The 24,553-nt window shown below is 41.2% G+C and overlaps 1 protein-coding gene across 1 annotated transcript in view; it reads right to left on the reverse strand.

Moving 5' to 3' along the window:
• The window catches only part of DSCAM (DS cell adhesion molecule), a 985,823-nt gene that overhangs the window by 107,415 nt on the left and 853,855 nt on the right, over positions 1–24,553 (reverse strand). Inside the window, exons 27-30 of the mRNA XM_086935432.1 lie at positions 19,700–19,876; positions 14,407–14,437; positions 6,652–6,764; positions 4,527–4,676 (exon numbers count right to left, since the gene is read on the reverse strand). Coding sequence (XP_086791558.1) covers positions 4,527–4,676; positions 6,652–6,764; positions 14,407–14,437; positions 19,700–19,876 — 471 coding nt within the window. The remainder of the gene's footprint in view (positions 1–4,526; positions 4,677–6,651; positions 6,765–14,406; positions 14,438–19,699; positions 19,877–24,553) is intronic.

A 24,553-nucleotide genomic window follows, 5' to 3' on the forward strand; every position in this document is an offset into this window, starting at 1 on the left:
ACCGACCAACAATTCACACAAAGGACTCTTAATTTTGGTAAATTAAAGGGAATCACATTCGATTGACAACATGACATCATTGAGTCTGGAGGAACAAGACTCTACATTTTCCTGAATCTCAATATTATTGACTCTAGTGAATCTCTTGCGACCCCTGCAAACAGAAGGGAAATGACCAATTTTCTTGCAGGAGGAGCACTTTTTGCCAGAGGCAGGACACGTAGGAGAATTGCCAAGATGGTTCCTGGATCCGCATCTGTAGCAAATGAGAGGTTTTCTATTTGGTTGTCTTGAAGAACTGTTAACAAGGTCAATGGAAGTGAAACCAGAGGATTGTTCAACTAAATGAACAGAAGGTTGAGTAATGCTTTCTTGTAGAATCTTAGAAGAATAAGTTGCACGCTCAATCCCCTTGGCAATATCAATTGTTTCAGTTAAAGAAGGATTTTTGCAACTTAAGAGACGCTCCTGGATTTTTTTTGAATAACAAGCAAATATAAATTGATCTCTGATAGAGGCGTCTGTACTAGCACCAAAGTCACAAGTGGAAGCTAAGATTCTAAGCTGAGCGATGTAGTCCTCTACGGATTCATCAACACTTTGTCTTCGTTTGAAAAAATTATGGCGTTCTAATACAATGCTAGGTTCATCGTCATATTGTTTATTGAGACGAGCAATGGCTTCTTGGAAAACATCCCAGTTGTCACCGGATTCACCAGCGGGAGAAGCAACAAGGGGTAAGTTCTCAAAAACTTGTTGAGCAGCAACTCCCAGACAACCATAGAGAATGGCAACTTTGCGAGGAGGATCATACTTAGTGACATCAATGGCTACTAAATAGTTTTCAAAACCTTTTAGCCAATTGCGCCAAGCAAGAGTAGGTTTCCCAGGAGTTTGTAGGAAAGGAGCTGGTGTTTGAAACTGTTGAGAAGAAGCCATTGTATTGGTAAAATGAAAGTAAAGTGTTAAACAATGTTGTAAAATGAAAGGTTGAAATAGGTGGTAGGCAGGAAGCGTGCCTATCGCTGATGACTTAAATAAGAAATGAAAAGGTCAATAAACATGGTAGGCAATGAAGCGTGCCTATCGCTGAGGATACTTGAAGATTTGTGAAATAAATGAAAATTCACGTGAACATGGTAGGCAGTAAAGCGTGCCTATCTCTGTGGTTGAAAAATGACTCCAAACGTGAAAAAGGAAGTCAAATAAACATGGTAGGCAATGAGCGTGCCTATCGCTGTGGAGGAACTTGAAAATGTCAACAAAGCGATGAAATCGCTGATGAAAAGCGTGTAAAAAGCAGCGCGGTGCGTGAAAAACGCAGCGCGATGGACAAAAGGCTTGAAAGGCCGCTGAAAATGGCCGCCGGCATCGTCGTCAAGGAAACAGGGAGACGTGGGTCTCTAAAGGCGGTGGAGCTTGTTCTGCGATTGAAGCGTGGCGCGCGTGTGGTAGCGCGAGCAGGAAGTCAGAACGTTGCGCACATGACTAAGCGCGAGACGGTAACCGCCAGAGACATGTAGCGCCGGGGAAAGGCGACGAAATTAGGCAATTTTACGCCGGGAGCCAGGAAATGGACAGGAAAATTGTCCAGAAGCATACGACCTGGTGTGGAAGGAGACGGACTGGAGGCAGGCTCAGCTGAAGAAGCACAAAGCGAAGTGGTCGAGTTCAGGTGAGTTGGCTGGCGTGGGTGCAGCAAAATCCCGATCGTCGCCAAATATGTTAAGAATGAAGGCAGGAAACTTGCGTAGGTTGAAGCTTGTGTATTTATTTAAGCTTATTTCCAGATTCAAGCACCCACAGCCAGAGCCGTCCAGTCGTGAGTAAGCCAACGTCCAATCTGACGTGAAAGGAATCCTCACGACTAAAGAACTGAATTCCAGAATCATTAAAGAGAACTCTCGTGCTAGCAAGCACGAGAGAGCAAAGAAAGAGAAGTAATCTCTGAATATAACACCCACCTGTGAAATGCTTTGTACATCTGGCCCTACAGCTAGATTGGTCCCCAGCTATGAGGTCACCACAGGAAGGAACGACACCTGGACTCGGCTTGCCTTGCTAGGTTGCAGTCTCTATAGAGTTGCTACTCTTCCGAAGGGTCACATCATTGCGAAGCATGTTCGAAGGTTCATTACTTACTTATCGAAATGCAGATACTTGAACCTTTCTGGCATTGTTTAGTCTTCTAATCACTTTTTCGTAAATAAAGTGATCAGTAGATTTGTAGGATGCTGAAACGAATCACTATGCATCCTTAAATCTGCTCTCTGGCTCTGTCAATAAGCTCCATTTTCGAATGCCAATTAATGGGGAAAATATATATATTTTTGTAGCATGAACTGAAGCCTGGCTCTGCAGACATTTTCCTCTGGTGGCACTTAATTTCAATGCATCAGCAACGTGTTCCCGTCTCATTAGAAATGGGGTTAGTCTCTGTTGGAGCTGACTTATTCGATGATACGAAACTATTACTAAAATGTGATTTGCCTACAATGCTACATAAATGATTCAATTTAGTGTTTTTTTTCTTTTCTACAAGTTTTAAGTTTATTTCCACATAGCATTGTCTAGCAATTTATCATAGTGTTCATTCAATTTACTTTAATTAAAATAATACTGTAATCATGATAAATTGAGGAATGTTTGATGTTTTTTCCAAGCAGATACAAAGGTTGTTCAGCGAATGACAGGATGGGAAGAAGACCCCTGTGTGAAAGGGATGATAAGTAAGTAGCCCCCATACAAACCACCGGTGTGGCTCATGGCTAGATGGTTGAGGGAATCCAATCTTATGTCAGGTTAGGCAAGAAAATCCTTCTAATACAGGGATCCAAGCTGATCGTGCATTATGGATAAAATTGTTTTATACATAACAAACATAACACAGATATATTTATTGAAGCTAATTTCGCTCCTGTCTGTGCCAATGATTAGATAGGTTCTCACACCTCCACGTTTGCTTTTTCCTGCTTTAATGCAGAATTTTCATATTTCAAACCACTGAAAATAACCTACGCTAACAGTGTTCAATCTAATGGTAGTGAATTTGTGCAAGGATTCAAACCTGAGATCTCCAGGGGCTAGATGTACTAAGAAACCATTTTGCGTTTTCCTAATTGTGAATCCTTGCGATTTGCAATTAGGAAATTGCAAAACAGCATGTACAAAAGTGTACAAACCTTTCTGTGATTCCCAGTGGGTTGAAAATGATCTACCTTGTGAATATTAATGAAGTAGGTCGCAATTTGCGACCCATTAGGAATCACAAAAATCACAGGGATGGTGGCCCGCTGAGGTCAACAGACCACCATGTCAGTGACTGCTTTTAAATAAAGCAATCTGTTTTTTTGTAAAGGAAAACGGGATGTGTTACAAAAAGAAAAATGAAAAGTTTTCTTTTAATTTTTTAAGAGCAGGTACTGGTCCCTGGGACCACTGCCTGCTCTTAACAAAAGTCTGCACATACATTTATAGAGGAGAAGGGGTCCCTCAGGGACCATTTCCTGTTTGCGAATGGGTTAAAACTAATTTGAAGTTTATGGTAACTGAATGTTTCGCGATCAAATTCCAGGTCGCAAATCATTCCTCCATACCAGTGCGGCTCTCTATTAGGAAGGGACGCTCTTAAGACGCCACTTCCTAATAGCGACTCACAAACCCCATTTTGTGAGACAGTAATAGGTTACGGACTCGCAAAATAGGATTGATACATACCAAAAAAGCATTTTACCAGTTGCAAACGGCCCATCAGTAAAATGCTTACTACATCTGGCCGCAGATGTCTCCAGCGAGTTGACTCGCTGCGCCATCTCGCTGTTTTGAGACAACAGGTGATAAGTATGAGCCGTAAAGGATTGTGGGAGAGCTGTTTTATCTGCATACGCTCTGCACTGCCATTCTGGTACCCACCAAGAAATAGGCAACTTATTGAATCTGGGTAGCATGGCTAGGGTATGTGTAGCAAATAAACAGCTTCAGATTATCTCCTTGAGAAAAAGTCGCTTGTGTGATACTACCGCCTTGTTTGCAGTTACAAAATTCTGCGGGGCATATTTACAAACCCCTTGCGCCTCTTTTGCGTCACTTTTCCCATGTTAAAAATGACGCAAATGTGAAACAAGGGGCTTGTTTGTAAATCTGCCCCTGCATGTGTAATGGGTGTCATTCTGAAAATCCCCAAGAAATCCCTAATGGAAACAAAAGCTTTAATCAACTAAGACACATGTCATTTCTAAGGTAGATGTGCATAGGGTCGGCAATCATTCAACTGTCTTTTGCCTGTATAGGAGACAAATTGGTCAATGTTAAAAACAAATGCAACGTATGTCCCTCTAAACCCATGTCTCATCCTGTGTCATGGATGACGAGATTCACAAGCAGAGCTGAGCCCGGCGCGCAGAGCGGCGGGTGGAGTGTCACTGCTGTGCAGGATGACACAATGTATAGGGGACTACCTGGTAAACTATCTGCAACTACTACTGGCTAGAGTCGGCCTAGGTCAGGACACTGAGGACCCTACTTACTGGTTCCTGGCCGGGCGTCGGACACATCCACCAGGGGGCCGGTCGCCTGAGACACTGACTGGTAGTGGACCGTGTGCGTGACTGTCAGTGATTTCTGCTTCGAGGCCTCCCCAAAGTCGGCGTCCGTCAGTAGCACCGTGGACCGGTCATCTGCACAGAGAGAGGAAGGGGCACAGAGGGGTAAGCAGATTGGAACAGGCTTGGCAATGAACACATTCACATTATTTTATTGAGAACAGGACAGTATAGCTTTCCACTATAATGTTTTTTCTGGCACTACCGACATAAAAGTGCTAGGTCCCTGACCCTTCTTCAGATCAAATACTGCACTGTAAAGAAGTGTTTGACACATTTTTCTGACTTTTTGATACTTTTGAATTTGATGTATCTAGAGAAGAAAACAATTTCAGAGCTTTGCTTTTGAGGTTATTTTTTTAATGTGAATTTACAAAGTATGATGCTCACACACTATTGAAAAAGCAGTATTATCTAAAAAAAATTGTTTTGACTCCAAGAAGGGTGATAATCCCCAACTATTGAATGAGTGAACTGGTGTATTATCAATACGGCGCACATTCCCTGTTTCCACCACGGCATACCTTTGAAAAGGTGTGCCCAATGCAAATAGGGACGCTGCACCCTATTACAAAGAAATTGCCGCCCACCAGGGCAGCTCATTCCAGTAAAATACAGAACCGGCATGCAACCTGCACTTTAGAGGAGGAGGCAGGATCACCCTGCAAGCAGGTGCAGTGAGTGACTGCATCTGCCTGCAGAGGGGTTTTGGCGGGGTCCATAGGACTCCTTTAGCCCCCTTCGGAGGTCTGCCGTCGGGGTGCAGTCACAGTGTACCAGCTTTTGTGGCGCTCTGTCAGTGCGCCTTCCGACGGCTTCTTTGCCTTTGTGCCCCCGTCCATAATAGGCACAGGCACAGAGGCAAAGCGATTCCCTCATTTGCATGGGGCCACGCCCTCATACACATGAGGAATGCCCTTTCGAGATAGTGCTGATAAAGATGCCAGTATTACAGAAGGGGCCGCACAAGGGTCTGCGCCCCATTGTGTAATGCCAAAGTGCCTTGTGGGTGAACAAGCGGGCTCAAACGCTTGTTGCGCCCCAGGGGCACTTGTGCAATGAGGCCCCTGGTGTTCCACAGGGCTCGTCTTTCAAGCTTCCCTGTATTCATCCACTCTCTCACGGGAATACCCAGTGGTACACAAAGAGTGCGACATAGGCAGGCAGTCTGCAGGAAATAACACAAATCTGTGAGCAGTACTGATGGACAATAATGGTGCCTCACCCATTTTACCAGTTCTTTTAAATTTTGTCTTGAGCAGAACAGCGATTTTTGCTTAGTGCATGTATGCACCACATATGTAACCTGTGTTCAATTCTTCTTTAGTAGTCAATATTCAGATCGTGTCACCATGGTTCCATAACATTTTAAACGGGGAGGGGGGTTCAGAAAACCATTTTCAATGTTTTCGACCTACTCATTGCCCCATGTACGTGTGTGTGTGTGTCTTTCTCTACATTGGAGAAGTCCGACATAGAACCAAGAGGGCCGGATCCATGTGCATTTCCAGACTAACCACTGACTATGTAAATAATTCCCATGTAGATTCAGTGTATGTAAATCTACCTATGTCTAACATGAATCTGGCTCTCATGGGCCTGCATTTGATACTCCTGCTCTACATGGAAGCCAGAATTACCATACTTTGCCAATGTCTGCATTAATTAATTTGAGGGCGAAACATTTTTTTTCATCCTACGCTACGGCAAGCAGCCTCAGCCTTGTGAGCTTTCCCTAGCATATGCAGGCATGCACAACAGCACCTGGGTACCTCACAGTCTGTGAGAACCGGTCATTATATTTCCATAAACATTCAGTTTGGACCAGAACTCACAGATTTTGCCCATATATTTCATTTTTCTCAGTTCTTGTCTGCCCCCCTCTATTCATTTGCTGCCCCCTCCATTCATTTGCATTATGCCCCGTTCTAAGATTGAGAGTGACAGAACATTGTAATTTCAATGTAAATTTGTAGAGTGATGCATGCATTGAAGATGTTAGTGTAGAAGCCCCTGGTGCAGCATATGAGTGATAAAAAGCGTCTCATACCAATTGTTTCCATGGTGTCTCGCTCCTCAATCAAAAGCTGGGCCCGAGGGATGTCTATGTGCATCCGGAGAGTCTGCTGCTTGTTCAGGGTGTCCGACGTTCTGGTGTTCTTGCTGTCAACAAGCCAAGGAGAGAGCAGATGCATTGAGATGCCACACAATCCAATATTTGCTGTGCAAGGCAGGTTCTCTAGAGCAATTGTCATCTATCATGAAATTACTGAATACGTACTCCACAGAAAGACTGATCAATGTACACTCAGACCGATTGGCAAGTGTGAAAGCTAAAATAAGCATAATCCAAAAATCACAACTGTAGGTAAAACACTCTAATCCAATCAGTGGGCAACTACTCAAACATGTATGTAGTGTCAACACAGGTGCTGCTGCTCTCTGTGGAACTAATTCACAAGGTCCAGCTCTAAAACATTTAATATCTACAGCCCATAACATTCGTTTTACTTTTTTAATGGATTTCTGACTTTTTGGGTGATTCAGAAAGAATCTATTTTTACCACTATGATTAGGAGGCCAGCCAGCTAGCCCTTAGAGTCATTCTGGTAGCACTGGGTTCAAGACGTGGAACAGGGCTCAAGAAGCATGGCAGACCTCTCTGGGTTCAAGGCAGGCTCCAGCCAGCAGAACAGTCCTTCCAGGTCCAGCAAAGCAGTCTTCTGAAATACACAGCAGGCTGCAGTAGAAGGCAGTTTTCTGAGAGTCGTTCGGCAGATCCAGAAAACGACCAGCAGACTGTTTCTGAGGGTCTCAAGTACTTTGTGTGAAGGCACAGCGCAGTCTATTCAGTTGCAAGAGGGTCTGTGCCCAGCCCCGCCCATCCTGTCAATTATGGCTCATTCCACTACACCTAATCCCTATATTGTGTGGTAAGAATATACAGAGTCAAACTGCCAACTACACCCAGCCATGTGACCCAGGAATAGGTTGCAGACACCAAATATGACAGGAAAATGTCAACTTTCTACAAGTGGCATTTCCAAAATTGTAATTTATAATTTGACTTTAACATTAAATAGAATTTTAAGTTACAATTTCACAGACACCAAACATGCCATCTTTACCTGTTCACAATAAAAGCTTAGCAAACATTTTTGATAGTTTATAGGTCACAGAAGAAGCATGAGGTACTTTTCGGTATAAAATGTATGATAGCCACAGATGAAAGTAAAATGAATCATTGATTGTTTGGACACATTGTTACAGGGACATGTTCTAGATTCCAAATTATGCTGGTGCCAACGTAGGAAACAAAGAGTATTTTATCATACCAGCCCTAAAATGAAATGAAAGGGAGCGCTCCCACTGGTGTTCCACAGACAACTAGTACCGACGACCCCAGAAATGAGATCTATGTAACACTTGGTTTTTCACCGTCCACGTCTAGACTTTTAGCTTGTAGCTGTTCTATCAAAAGGGCCTGGGCTTGTTGCCTGCTTGGGAGATCACATCCGCCAGCCTCAGAGAAAATATTTGTTAGACCATTACCGTCAAATGTTTTTTTCACGTACACCACCCAAGGGGTAGAGAGACCTTTGTTGCAGATCAAACAGTCAGAAATTATTCTCCTTGTCGGGAGGCTTCTTCCGTACTCATGTTGGATAGCCACAGGAGTGGGGGACGGATACGTATTTAGATGCTTAAATACATCACACCAAGCTCCTGGTTGCAAACGAAGTGGGAGGTCGGTACGGGCACTGCAAGAATTCTCCTACAAAAACATGTTCCTCACCTTTGGAGTAGCTGTAGGTCACTGATTCTCCAAATCCCAGCCCCGCAGGTTGCAACAGGTGCACACTGGGTGGAATATATTTGTACAGGAGTGAAAGCACCCTCGCACCCGGAGGAGATGGTAAATTAAGGAGTGAACCAACAAGTTTTGACAGTTTTGACCTGCTCTGCGCATTTCGGGGGGTGGGGGGGCATGAGCCAGAAGTGACCCCAGGTAACAAAGAAGTTCTAGTGCTCTGTAGAGTGTTTAAACCTACTGTAATAGGAAACAACAGTGTGCACTTCGGGCAGTATGACATTGTGAAAGATTTAGCAAAATTAGTTGTTAAATCAAGTTTTGCCATAAAACCCACGAAAGAACCAAGAAACATAGGGCTTTGTGAGTGCAGGCGATTAACACAGCGTCATCCGCATAAAGGCGTGCAAAGAGAGCGACGTTGTTTACCTTTGTAATTTTGGTACATCAGGGGTGCACTTGATGAGCTCTGAGCTGAGATTGTTTGTATATAAAATAAATAGCAAAGGGACAAGAACGCACCCCTTTTTGAGACACTTCCCCATTTGCACCAATTTTAACACATGATTTAGCTCCTTGGTGCAAAGATATTAAGGTGTGAGCAAGTGATAAATCCGTCCCCATTTCTGCGAGGATTCGCCACAGAGTCGAAAGCCTATCCGCAGCTCATTTTCACTCCTGTATTAGTCACTGCACATTCACACACTGTCCATGGGTAGCAAGCAATGCCAAATAGGTTTACAAAACCCCAAAAATAAACACTGCTAAATTACATTGTGGCTAAGATCAACATAACATTGAAAATAGCTAGTTGTGGTTATAGCTACCACCTGAATATATTGCACTCACAATCACACTTCCATGTTGAGAACCTTTGAGTTTGGGGTGTCGTTGAGTAGAGGAAGCACCAGTAACTGTAGTCGGCAAAAAGTCAGTATTTTTTAGAGTTTAAGTTGATTTTAGCAATGAGGTCACTTAATGTTATGTGTACAATGGTACACAGTACATCAACGGTAAGTAGCAAGTTCATAATCGTTTAAGACGTGTAGTATCTGGAAGCCCAGAGAAAGGTCATGGCTTATCACAGTGTATTAAGGGCATTGGGATATTTGTAATGACTAGGAAAACCTAAGGCGAGTTTTTCAGAGACTAACTGCTGAAGGCCGTAAATAAGTCAAGAATGATCAAGAGACTTCTCTCTGAAATCCATGTGTACCTCTGGTAAGAGAATGAGATCTCCTAGATAATGCTTCAGTAGTAGTTTACAGAAGACAGAGAGTAATACAATCACCACAAATTTCAAAGCTTTTGAAATGCAAGGAATTCACCAGATTGGACTGGAGCTCTCCCAAATTCAGGGGTCTATAATGGGCTTTTGAAGGAGGTGGAAATGTGTCCAATCCTTATTTGTGTTGATGAATGGAAGAAGGAGGGAGGTAATATCCAGGAGCCCAATCTTAGCTACTGTGGGGAGCAGATAGCATTGCGTGGAACTATGTTGAAAGCTCATAAGAGCCTTATCTACTCCGGGTCACTGACCGGATGGATGGAGGAAAGTGGGCGAGAGTGCACTAGCATAGATGGTAATAACTGAGATGAAGCATTGGTGCAAAGTGATTGAATATTCTCATGGAAGTACTTCATCAATTCATTCTAGAGTGCAAATACGGAAATCATTTAAAAATTGTGCCCTCTAAAAAATAAAGAATGGTTCCCTGCATTAATTGTAGGTGTTAGCCGTCATGCTGTCAAAGTATGTGACATTGGCTATGTAAATAACCAGTATATAGATTATTTTATGAATGTAGAAAACTGTGCACTCACTGGTGGCACTGGTTTCCCGTTCTCACCTTTCACCGTGCAAGAGCACCTTGAGACCTTAACGGGTGAGTAGTCGTGCTTTACAAGGCTCCTGACTGATTGATTGGTTGAGAGCATAGTGGCCATCACTGAACCATTTCTTGGCCTCTGATTAAGTTGGGGTAAACCTAGGGCGTTCCACACCTGGTTTGATGCATAAGAGACACATTTTTCAAGAGCATCTCATTTTCTAGAAGCAGAGCATCATGGGTAAAGTTGACATGATGGAGCGCTTGGTGAAAGGCTTAAGGCTTTGCACCGATGAGGTCTCTAAAACAAGAAAATAATTGACTGGGCATTTGGTGAAGAAAAGTCCTGACTTATGTAAAGCAGTATTTTAATGAGAACATCAATCCAGGACTAGACCTTGCTTCACGGCGGGTGTTGGACAAGCTGGGTACTTTAGGATGATGTAAAACCCCACTGATGTTCACAAAGCGGACTACTGGTACTACTTGTCGATAGATAGTCCTGGCTATCAATAAGGGATCAGTGTTAGGACAGGAGCTCTTTACTTCTGTGGGATCTTTGGAGCATCTTTTCAAGCCAGGGATTATCAGCAAATTCTCAGCCTCTTACAGCATCCATCTTCTCTTAGTTAGGTGTTGCGGGGAATGAGCCTCTAGGGACCCAGACACTGAGAAATTGCTCTGGCCTGGGCTGCTTCATTTAAAATAGTGTGCTGTTCCATGAAGTGCAATTTCATACCCATGAATGATTTTAGAGAGCCATGTTTCATTTGTGGCTGGAGACGGTCTCGACCCATTCCATATTCTAATTAAGGTCTAGATTTTAAACATAATGATATTTTATTGATTTCGGCCATAAATACAAAATCCTAATCTATCTGTAGTCAGATATGGATGTGGCCGGTTGATGGCCAAGGGGTGAAAAAGGTGTCAATTTCTTATCTTACAAAATGACATCAATGTTTCCTATCACTCCTTACATGACATTGTGCCATATATATTTATCTCATGGGCGTAGTGCTAAGAGCGAATTATCGCACAGCACATGTTGAAAGGACCCAACAAGTATACATTCTATGGAATGCATATTATAAAATACATTTATACTAATGCAAAGCAATAGCATTTGCCATTTGCAGACTACCCTGCATGTGTATAATTTGAGCTAATGATATAAAACAATCCCATCCACTGCATCCCAAAGTAAGCATTATGTACCCGGGTACATGGCTATTTACATTCCTAAATCTGACTTTCTTGCAAATTTACTTTTGTAATTCACACTTACCTTTACAATAGAGTGTCATAATTTTAACTATAAGTAACATTTCTCACAGAATTGAGTTATTTGTATTTAACAAAGGGACACGAGAAAACTGGTAAACACCCAAAAGGTTTTGCGTAAGCACAAACTTTGGCAAATTGTTTCCCACCTTGAAAATGAACACAGATTTACTTTTGACTTAAGCAGGATAAATCTTTTTTCAGGATGAGAAACAAAACGGAAATCCTCACAATCGGTAGAGGGAAACAGGAGAATAGTTTTTCCACAGTAAAAATACAATAAATAAAACCCCCAATGGCAAAGCCAGGAGACCTGGATTCAAAGTGGCAACACATCATCACACATGCCAACACAGACATTCCCAAATCCTGTTTAGGTGTGCTGCATTCACAAATGTGCTTTGTCACAAATAAAGCCTGCAAAAATGATTTGCTTCTGTATGACATGCAAATACTAGGTTAAGATAAGATTGTGAGAAAAAACATGATAATGGAGTGTATTTTTAATTATAAAATAGTATAAAATAGTCCCTCATGAATTTCAATAGAAGCATTTACTGCAAGGTGCAATGACACACAAAGCAGACAATAGCACTCCTCTGGGTGGAGCCAATGCCAACTCTACATATATTTTTGGTCCATAAAAAGGTTTCAAGAGACTAATATAGTTATGTGGTAGATGTGTGCATATGCACATTTCCTGCATTTTACATACAAACTGAGAATCTGTGATTGCCACAAATTTCTGCAAAAAGTCTTGAACTTCCATGAAATGTACTTCAAAACAAATGAGAAGGTTGTATTGCTTGGGCAAAATTTATCAAAAACATAGGCAGATCCCATACTCTCATTTCAGCTTATTTATGGAAGATTTTACTGTACTGTTTCCTTGAGAAGACTCCTACTGTTTAATGAAATACTGAAAATAGTGGTATTTCTTAGTAAAGCCAGACTTCATGAAAACAGAAAGAATTGAACACATCAGGGTCCTACCATATCAGAACCAAAAATGTATGAAATAGAGCACAGATCCTTTTGATGAGATCATATTTACTCTAGACGGACGCTTCCTCAAAGTAGAGAACTGGCGGCCTTGGGGCGGCACTCTCTGGAGAAACAGAACATCACATGTTCTTCTGCAAGGCTCTGAAGGCACGCCTCTGCAGACCCACTCTCCAAGGATCTGCATCAGTTGCTGTCTCTCTTTTCCTTCAAAGGCTCTGTCTTGTTTACTCCCTCATGACTTCCTCTTTTATCTCTTTCACTGGAAGGCAAGTAGACCTATACAGTTTTATCCTAGGAGTGTCTTATGTACACAGTCAGATATGTCAGCATCCCAAACAAATGAAGCATTTGTCCCTCATTATAGGCCCTGAGTTATAGTTGCTACATTCAAGTGATATTTATGGGAGCAGATGCTGAACATTCACATAAATTGCAGGGATAGCAGGAGTGATATAACGCACCCTTTTACACCCCAGGACAACACGGTGTTGACCACTTGTTGGCTTTTGGCTTCAGAACAGTCTCCTATGTCCTTCTGGCGGTAAAGAGGGTTGTAAACTGCTGAAAGTCAACAGGTCAACAGGTCTTATACAGTCCCCTTCCCTTTGTGTTCTTGATGTTGCCTTCATGAACTGGTAGTAGTCAAAGGGAGGGCAGTACCTGAGATACTACAGAGCAACCCGGGGGTAGCAAATGCTACCTTGAAGACCCCAGATTGATGTTCAAGGTTCTGATGGATGGGACTTAGAACTGGACAATTTGGAAGGATGGCCTTGTCCCACATCATATGTTTAAGGCTATTTGTGGGACCATTGGTTAGGACCCAGATGGTTAGGATGGTGAATGTTAGGAAATGTAATGACCACCCACAGAGACATAACTTGTTTTAATATCCACAACACCTTCTCCACCCAGGTGTAATCCCCTGCCTGAAACAAGGGAGGAATTACCTCTAAAATAGCAGGGCTCCAAGCCCTGGTGAAATAATGGTGGCATACATCCCCATATTTGTGCAGGCGATGGCATGCTGACACCCATGGTTCCACATGGAAGAGGTTAATTCTGCATTACCTAGGTGCTCTGGAGAGTGGGGTTGACGAGACTCCTACTCTTCAGGGATCAGGGAGTGCTCCAATGTTCCCCATCGCCCTGACACACATGTAAGGCAAGCTGCAGAAAACACCATTGGCTCAATGACCCAAGGCAGCCAGGCATGGGGATCGGTCTCCAGCTCAGAGCTTGTAGCCGCAATCACCATTCTTCCTCGATACTTGGCCATGTTGGAACTGTCCTACCACCATTGTGCTTCACCACCTGGGAGTCTTGGAATTATGGGATGATCATGGCTTCTGCATTCCAACATGGCTGTGGTTTGTCAGATTTCTGGTGGGGTGTGAGTCTTTGTCTGGAGTTGGTGGACAGAAGGAGGAAGGGCAGGATCTACTACCAAACACCACTAGAACAAATTGTGAAAAGTGTGAAAAGACCTTTTCTCATTGTGTTAGGGAACATTATTTCCTACCTGGAAACACAAGTGAAGAAAAATGAAAAACCATATGTGAGTCTAAATGTCTTCATATTATTGCTAGGGTCTGGTCCACAGGAAGACTCATTCAAAATAAATATATTTTAGTAGGATTGCCCATAGAAATCTATGTACTGTGCACATTTCCATGAGTAGTCCTTTTGATTTTTGTTCATACCCCAAAGGTCAGAAATCTATGCAAATCAAAGAAAAAAACCTGTGAAGCACAAATTTCTAACTTCTAGTTGATTCTCTGTGAATCAGCTCCAACTTCAACATGTAATGTATGTGCTTAGTTAAATAGGAAGGACTGATTTTACACATGAAAAGTGTATTAAATATGTGTCTTACCTCATAAGCATTTCGGCTAAACTCTTTGCATCTGGAACAAATAAAACATTCATTAGTATGACACTTATACTAATTCCATTCAGCTACTAAATTAGAATACCTGTCTCTAGTTTAAAAAAAAAACATAGTAGAGCTCCAGTTACTTTATGACCGATTTCAGCTCTATTCAGGTCAGGCTAAAGACACCACGAGGCTCAATCTGTGCTAGGCTAATGTGCTGGGATGCGCTCTTCTGTGACATGCAACATCTCTAAGATGAACAGTCCAGAAGAACGCGCTTTAAACATGGTGCTAAACGTAGTTCATTCAGTTCTGAAATCTGTGGTTCTGATTCACAAAGGTAAATTATATTTTTTTATTAATAAACATTTTTGAATAAGTTCACTACTTTTAGCTATTCACAAAATCCAAGTGTGAGTTACTACAGAAAAAAAAACACTACTAAGTCCAGCACTACACATGGCCAACCACTGATACTGCAATACCCTCGCATAGATGATAATAGAAGTAAGGAATTAAAATAATACCAGATAAGAAATGTAAAATTTAAAATTATTTTAAAATTGGTTAAAAATATAAATATATATAATTTAATGTGAAGAAATATATAAACTACATATTTAGTATTTAATTATAAAATATTTTTATACACTATTTTTAAATGTAATAATCAATGTAACAATATCTTTTATTAAAGTATAACTACATTTAATTGTAATTCATTCTCTAAATCACTTTTAATAATTATTAATGCATTTTACAAATATTGTGTTCTTTAGGAGGGAATTAAAGATTTATTTCAAATGTAAATAAATCGTGCTGTAGCAGGTTTTTTATTTTGTTCTATGTTTAACATAAACGTATAAAAATAATTTACATTAATATTCAATATAAACATGTGTTTAATATTTATTTTTTAGGTAAATACATTTTTTTCTTTTCCCGTATATATTATCAAGCGGAGATCTCTTCCCTGACTGCTCATCTTCCCTCAGGGACTGATATTCATCATCCTTAGGAGTGAAAAACATAGGTCACCTAATTGTCTAATATTTTAGGTAGGAAGGTGAGGAGCAATCTCGTTATAACCACACATGAAGGGGCCAAGTACCTGTTTCAATTAAACACAATGAAACTCAGATATACACTGAACTTATTAAACTTCATATTTTTTTGTTTATTTAGAATATACGAGCTATGTTCATAATTATCCTCCATGTTTTCTTTTACCAAACCTTTCAGGTCACATCCTCAGTTCCAATACTCATACAATACCTTCTGAGGGGCATTGTCAGGTACACCAGGGGAAGGAAGTGAAATGTGCATGTCTATCAGCTCACCAAACAAGTACATCGAAACATCCTCTCAAACATCTATCTATACTACAAAATGTAGATGTGGAGAAGTGAATGGGGCCTCATGCTGGTCAACACCCTCTGACCATGCAATCTTCAGGTTACTAATTGAAGGAAAAAAATAATTCTATCCATGGCTCCTTAAGACTGAAATAATATATAGAAAATAAAAAGAAAATATTCTGAAACAACCAAGACAATTTTAATACTATCTTGTAGTTTGCAACTCTGTGTAGTGCAAAAGACTCATTCTGGATGCTATGTAATGAAGACAGTGAATATGAGTTCATAGAGAAGCGGGTGGCAAACGTTACATTGATTTTTAAACGACAACATATCCCAGCTTCTTGGGGTTGAAACATCAGAACAGAAAGTAAAAGCCCACTGACCCGAACGATTATCTAGCCATGTTTTTAACAAATGTCTTAGAAGAAAATAGTTTTTTCCTCTGAAAAGGGCCAGAGAAAATGTATTCCACTGTCTAGAGACTGCTACAGATAAAGAGCAGTCACTAAACAGTGTGTATTCTCTGAATGTCTAGAAGAAAGAGGTTGGCTGGCCTAAGAATGCCAGTTGAAAGTTGCAACATCATTTTTTTAGTCAGGGACGCTTGGGTCTTAGCATGGATTTCCTTATGAATATTTCTTACAGCCTTGAAAATGATCTAGATTGAATGGAAAGCCTACGTAGGGACCTCAGTTTAGGAATAGTATGATTATTTCTAGCTGTAACCAAATGAGAAGCTGCATGCTGAACAAGTTGGCGTCTATGAAGTAAAACAGATGGAATTGGCATAGCCTAGCCTTGATTAAAACAAGGCATTTAGTGATAGAGATATGAAGACTCGGCGTTATGCAAGGCAGGATCTCTTTTAAAACTCTGAACTAAACAGAAAATATTTGAACTACTCTAGTTACAGGAGGTTCTTTTAAAATATAAGGAATCTAATCAATTTATATAGATTGAGCTCTCTTGGACCATCACTGGAATGCAGTATGCAAGTATTTTCAAACAATTAATCACCCATCAATCATAGAAATACAAGTGATCTGTCTCCAATTGATCAAATATCAACAATAGAAGACAGAATCTTTCTATCTTAGTATTTATTCTAATTTCAACGTAATACGACAGTGAGGGTTCACAGTTCATACATGAGGTGATGATGGAGATTGTTAAATACAACTTTCCCATAGGAAGATAATGAACTATAAGTAAGGCTCCCGGTTTTCAGTTTTTATGGATTTTTCCAGATACATACAGACTGAAAACAATGTGTTTTCTGTCTACATTTATCTTTAAAAGTGGATAAATACAGAAAATTGTGCTTCTTTTAAGCGACTCTCCGTGCTTTCTTTCATGAATTATAGGCCAGCAGATGAGCATATGGACAGCATGGCAAATTAAAAAACTGGATGAAATGTCTTTAAATAACAGAATATGTTAACATATATTTGTGGTATAGTGCTAATGTCTACATGTGAATGTATTGTATAATATTTGGCAGCTTAAATAGCTAAAACACAACAGACATCAAAGTATGAGTGTGCGTCTGTCAGTTGAATAGATATGGAAAAGTACAGTTTTACAACTTTATTTATACGCAAACACAAAATAAATATGGATAAATACAGATAAAATGGCCAAAAAATAAATATAGATAAATACAGACGGAAGTGGCCCAAAAATAAATACCATGAAAACCGGGAGCCCTAACTATAAGTAATCATTCCACTGTCTTATCAGTAGAATGATGTACCACATCTAATTTCAACACAATAGGGTCAATATTAACTCTGATTACTAACCAGATTGAGCATGGGTAAAATGTGAGATTTGGGGACTCAGTTAGGGAGTTTCTCCAGACTGTGCCCACAACTACCAAACATATGTAGACACTTTTTAAGTTTTCAAAAATCCAGGGATCACAGAAACCTCAGTAAAAAATGCACATCTCTGCAAATCACTAAGCGAGATTAATGCTTACACTTCGCCCCTTACCCAAAAGAAAGAAGATATGTTTCTGAGCAATGGGTCTAAAAGAAACTTTGACTAAGAAAACACCATTCTCTTACTTGCACTGACAACATAGTAAAACACTTTTAAAAGCAAATTCATTGATGAGCCAAATGCTGGCGATGTAACAGATTAAACACAATAGGCTGGACCAACAAGCATATTAACAATGTTCTGGTGAACATAGAAGGACAGGCCTTCAAACTTCAGATATTACATAATTTAGGCACTCCTTATGAGGAGCATAATTTTGTACTCCTAATAAGGGCCTCAGAAGAGACCATGACAGAAATACACACAAGGTGGGTTGAGTGGTGCAATGTTTTGTTGGTTCAGACACTTTCGGTTCATCAGTTTGGACAATGAATAATTAAATATTTTCCCATATGGTAATTAATTGCAGCTTTTTACAAATGAATGTAAAAAGTACGATTTATGCCTTGACTAGTTGTGTACCAGAATATTTACATTTATAAGACCTACAAGCAAAGCAAGAAAGTGAAATTGCAGCTCTACCCTGCTTCAGGTTGGATAGTGGAGAACCCAAACCATCTCTTTTAGTGTGAGAAGGAAAGCCAAAATGCTATGGTTGTAATGCTTCAACTCATAAATAAATACTTCAACTCATAAATACATTGGTATTCCCACAAAATAGTATTTACATATTGATATGCAAATGTTACCTATGATTTAAAGAAAGGGAGTATTCTACGAAAGGACTGGGTCATTAAAGATAAATTGAAGCTTTTCCCATATGAGACTCTCAGCTAAAACACACACCGATTCCTTGTCATCCAGAGTTCTGATTAATTCCACAGATGACATACATTTAGTGAATTACTTTAAAGGCATGTTTGCCTTTCATTGAATAATGTTTTGCCATTATAAAAGTTCCATTCTTTCAATTTATAAATTACTTGTAGGATCCTAAATGGGGAAACAACACTTACAACACAACTTTTACAACGCACTACCTTTACAACAAAACTTTTACAACACAACATCCATTACAACGCATCGCATGCCATTACAACGCAACCATTACAACGCATGTCACTACAACGCATACCACTACAACGCATGTCATGACAATTCAGCCATTACAATGCATACAATTACAACGCATACCTACACTATCCAACACTTACCCTACTGTTGCACCCCCTGGAGTTAGAATAGTAATTTTTACCCCTACACTATCCAATACTTACCCTACTGTTGCACCCCCTGGAGTTAGAATAATAATTTTACCCCTACACTATCCAACACTTACCCTACTGTTGCACCCCCCTGGAGTTAGAATAGTAATTTTTACCCCTACACTATCCAATACTTACCATACATGCAATGTAATGGTATGCGTTGTAATGGTATGCGTTGTAAATGTAGTATGCGTTGTAGTGGAATGTGTTGTAAAGGTAGTTTCAAATAATTTGTTGTAATGGCATGCGTTGTAATGGAATGCGTTGTAATGGATGTTGCGGTGTAAAAATGCGTTGTAAAGGTATGCATTGTAAAAGTAGGCGTTGTAACGACATACATCCTCCTAAATGCGACCTAGGAACTGTTCAAATGAGCAAACTGTGTAAAATAGTCAATATGTCTTGAAACACTGAATATTACAGTTTTGAACAGCACTTATGGGTGCTTATGAACATAACTTTATTTATAACAGTATTTAGATAATTCCAATAGAATATTTGCAATATTTTAAAGCCCAGGATGGCACATTTCCTTTGTTAACGCAGTGCCACATTGAGGTTGATGGCGGTGAGAAGAGATAATGAGTAGAGATTTGAGTGGTATGATTCATGGACTCTTTCACTCAATCTACACTGGCATTCTTGGGACTATGTAGGGGGGCATGGATCACTGAGACCTGTCTTGTACTTTGGGGTCTGATGCAAGATCTCCTCACTCACCTCTGAGCCTCTTCAACCTCTGCTCCCTTCGTCGTCGTCGTACTATCAGCAGAAGCACGAAGAGCAGCAGGACTCCGACCAATATACAGGAAATGGTGACCAGCATCTTCAGGCCCTCGTTGGTCGCCAGCCCTTCCTCACCTTGGACAACAGACTTAATGAGTGGAGGGATTGTACCTGGAAACAGTGTCATGACATTAGATCCCTAATAATGAAAGAGAAAGTTGAGTTTTCAAGGATGATACTGCATGGAATCCATGTGCCCAAGATCACTTAAGGGCACATGGTGTTCCATTGTGGATGGCCTTTGGGTCTAAGTCCATATATTGTACATTGAGCATGTATGTGTATATAAAGTAATTAAGAGTCACATTCAAATGTGAGTTACTGGTGTGAAAAGAAGACACATTTTCTGTCAAACTCAACGTTGAAAGTCAATTGAGGCAAAGCAAACACCTCACGGAGGACTTGATTTTAAGAAAAATAGTTCACATTAATTTAAATTATAAGGTAATACTAAGCATATCTTTGAAAGCAGCACGAAAGTGAACCCATATCACTAAATTCATGACAGTACAATAACAATATTATCATCAACAAAGTCAAATAAGAAATGTAAAATGCCAGTAGAAAAGTAATAAAGAAATTATATTTTGGTTGATCTAGCTAAGAAATAAAATTAAAGTCTGGTGAACTGTGAATACTAAGGCCGTTATTATGAGTCTAGTGGTCCATGGACCACCAGACTCACGGTGGTGGTCTCCCAACCACCCTATCACGACTAGGGTGGTCAGGCCACCCCAGGACCACCACAACCGTCGCAACCACCAGGGAACTGCAGTTCCCTGGCGGTTGCGCTGTGGTCCTGAGGCCACAATATGCTAAGCGGGACTGCTGCGGTCCAGCCAAGCACAATGCCAGTTTCCTCTCCGCCACGGTTATCATAGCAGTGAGTCCGCCATGAAAACCGTGGTGAAGAGGAAACAAAGGGGCCCTACAGGACCCTCTGGGGCCTCCCCCATGTGGATGCACACAAGCGTGCATGCACCACAATACCTGCACGACATGCACTGCAGCAGTCCATGCAGTGCAGGTACTGCCTTTTGATGTTCCCATTGTGGTGCCTATTTCATAGGCACCACCCCGGGAACGTCAAAGAACCGGCTGTCAGACCAGGAAAAAACTCCTGATCTAGCGGGCGGTTCCTACACTGGCTTGGCAGTGCAGGAGCAGGGCAGTGCCGCCCCTACACTGCCAAACTCCTAATAAGGTCCTCTTTATGAATGACTTTGGAAAAAACCCGATATTTCCTGCTCCGGACATACAGTTGCAGAGGGTCCCAGTTTTTTTTCAGCAGTAGGAAAGCAGTGAGGAATTACCATTTTTGGATAAACATGCCAGAATAGGTATTATTGTGCCAATTCCAGCAGGTTTCCCCAAGTGTTTCACATGGAGACTTCTGCTGTGTCTATCAGCCCAAATCTCCATGTGAAACAACACAGTAATAATTGGAATCGTGCACGGTAACTGTTGTTTAACGATCCCAGAGGAATTAGTGGTCCACTTGTAAAGCGGGCCAGAGAGATTAACTCCTGAATCGTTTCACCTAGTTTTCAACAGTGTAGGGGTGGATACATCTTATGACATTCCTGCTTTGTGTTGCATGACTATGACATAAATGTATATGCTAGTGTGAACAGTACCCATAGGCTGTCAGGCAGAAGGACCTCTGTGTATTGAACAACCTTCAGTAAAATGGATGGAGCTGCAGTTTCTGTGTGACAGTACACTGACATTTCTCTGTCAATAATCTCTTTTTCAATTTAGTGTGTTAGAGGAATATATGGAAGAAGCCTGAAGACAGTGGGTCAGCTCACAGTCTTGAAGGAGTTGAGGCACATCATCCATCAACAGAGCGCGTTGTTGACAGCGCATCAGTAGGCACATGAGTATAACACACATTTTACCATCTAACATCGCTATCAATCATTATTGATGTACTGAGCTCTAGGTGGTAATGATAATGACATGGTCAGTCTGGGATGCACCACTGTGTGACCAATGCTTCCGAAAGCAAGCTTTTTGGAACATGCCAACGATCTAGGTATGATATTGACTTATCTTCTTGTTCAGTCCATTCTACAGTGCAAGTTAGTTATTACAACTGTTATTTGAAACACATACCTAGAACAAGTAATACATTCCAAAACATTTTTGAAAAACACATTTTTCAGACCTGAAATATGAGCTTTCGGTTTTTTAACAGCGTGTAACAAAAAGTTGATGTTACTATAAAATGACACATACTTCAATGTACCAGACGCTTGCCTGGCTTTCTCAAATGGGTGGGGACAAGTTTCATAAAACTAAAAAAGGCTGATCACTGGGGTGTAGTAACATTTAGTGACACCCCCCCCCCCCACAAACAAGTGATCACTCAAAGCCAACAATGTCCTCCAGTGCAGGCAGTCACAGGATTTCTCTTACCACTGGAGCAGAACCAGGACTCACACTGTCCACAGTGCAGCTACTGGTCTCCAGGACCACCCCAGTTCCACTCACTTGACAGTGAGTGTTCAGAAGTGGATGGGGCATCTGAGCAGCACCGCCAACAATGATGCTAGCAAACTCCTGGCCTGTCTTTGGGTGGGTGTGCCCCAGCCTCAGCTGGGTGTATAATCCAGCAAAGGACTGCCCCGCCAGAGGAGGCAGGAAGCAGGCATCATTTGCAGAGGGGTATCCTGAATAATGCAAAGAGCACTGCAGATGGATGCTGGCCATTTAGAACAGGCGTATTGAACATTTTACACTTTTATATTTGCCCATCTATTCATAATGGTGCTGAGATGTAACACTACTAGAAACCCTTGCTTCTGCCAGCAGCATGGTTCTGCACAAGTAGTAATGGGGACTTCTTTGTTGAAGTCCTAATTTCAAAGTCGCATCATTGGTAAATACAGTCACATTAGAAACCCAATTAAGTGCTGACTGGTGTTTGAGTGCTGTGTGCTAGATGGAGCGCTATCTACTTGATATGTGTAGAAAGTCATCTCCATCCACTTGATTAAAGTGACCAGAGACTTAAAACTGCCTCAAGTGATCAGAGACCTACAACTGCCTCATTTCTGGTACCCACAAAACTTTGGACCTCATTTATGAGCAGCGTGCATCCAGTTTACACCATGCAGCGCGGTACATGCATGACGCAAAATTCTAAGTCCGAAATCTAGAATAAACCAACGACAAAGTGCTGTGTTGCGTTACTCTGCCCTGGGTAGGCGTTCCATGGGCATTGCGTGGGTGTTCCCATGCAACTTACATGGGTTTTGACTCATCACAACCGACCTGTGAGACTTCAGCAAAGTCTTTTGAAATTGTCATCAGTTTCTTACCTTGGATAAGTATCTGTAGGACCCAAATAAATATGATATTGTTAAAAAAAAGTGCAGGGAGAACCATCAAGGTATGTAGTCCATTCTGCACCACTTAAACCCCACTGCCAGGTCTCATACATTTAGATGGTGGTACAATTGAATAACTTACATGCTGCCATAAAAAGTGTTCAAGTTCTGAAGCAACTCACTAATTAGTCATTTAAGCCAGCCCAGCGGATATTTCTAGCATTGGCAGGAACCACCGTCATGGCGGTTCCTGATAATACACTGCAGGTTTGATGGGCGGCTCCATCAACATGACAGAGCCAAATGGCAAACTTACAAGTTGTTTTTTATTTTCAAAATAAAAACCCAAAGTGAGATGTTCTTTTTGAAAATAAAAACAAAACAATGCCCCCTGGCTATGGGAGTTCCTCCTATGACAAGGGGGCATTGAGCAATTTTTGCTGCTCCTTACCGCTAGGTTTTTCCTGGCGGGGATGGATATTGAAAATCGCCTGTATGTCCGCCCATGTAAATTGTGTGGACGACAAAGTCAGGGCCATCGGAGGGGTCATCAAACCTATGATCTATTGTATGTTTTAGAATTGGAAGTGCAGACCATAAAGTTGGCCGGGAAACACCGCTACCGTTGTCAACAGTTAAATCGGGCCCTATATCATGCCGGTTCGCTAATGGGAAGAAGTGTCTAGTCTGTTCCACCTTCCAGTCCTCTCACTAAAATGCTGCAGACTGATTTGCTAGCTTACATCAAAGTTCTTTCCCTGCCCTGAAATTCAAAAACGTACTTTCAAATGTATGGAGCTGTGATGGGACCTCCTTCATGCCTAACCCACGTCCCCTCCACATTGTTTGGGTTTACTGTTCGACCTGATATGGCTGACACTCTTCTTCCACCCTCAGTACCCTCTACAGTCCTAAACTTTGCAATCCTCTACACAGACACCTGACTTGGTAGAGCACCTTCTACAATTTGTTTGCCTAGTGTATCTAGTAAAACACTCAAAACTAGGTGTTCTCAAGAACAAGTTTATTTGAAAACACATCTACATTATTCTATTCCTTTTGAGAAAGCTTTGTGCAGATGCAGTTCCAGTATGCCGACAGTTTAACTATGCAGTTTATTGCACCCACTGTGACTCTCATAAAGGTTTTGCTGTGTCTACATAATGGCCATACATATTATTTGAGAAGGCTTATTTGTAAAGCCCTTTACAGCTTTTGAAAGCACATGAAAGTCCCAGAGAAGGCAGCCTAAGCAATAAACTTTGCTGGAAGTAGGAATAACTAACTCTAGAAACTAACTCAGTATCTGGGGAGAGCTAGCAGCATAAAGGTTCGTGTTTTTGATGTAGCGGGAGCAGGTGCAAGAGCAATTTCAGTATAAAGCACTGATGGCCCGCCAACACAACAAACAGCACTATCCCACATATTCAATGCAATAGTCTCTCCAAGACAT

This window comes from Lissotriton vulgaris, chromosome 8, assembly GCF_964263255.1.
Source record: "Lissotriton vulgaris chromosome 8, aLisVul1.2, whole genome shotgun sequence".
Taxonomy (NCBI): domain Eukaryota; kingdom Metazoa; phylum Chordata; class Amphibia; order Caudata; family Salamandridae; genus Lissotriton; species Lissotriton vulgaris.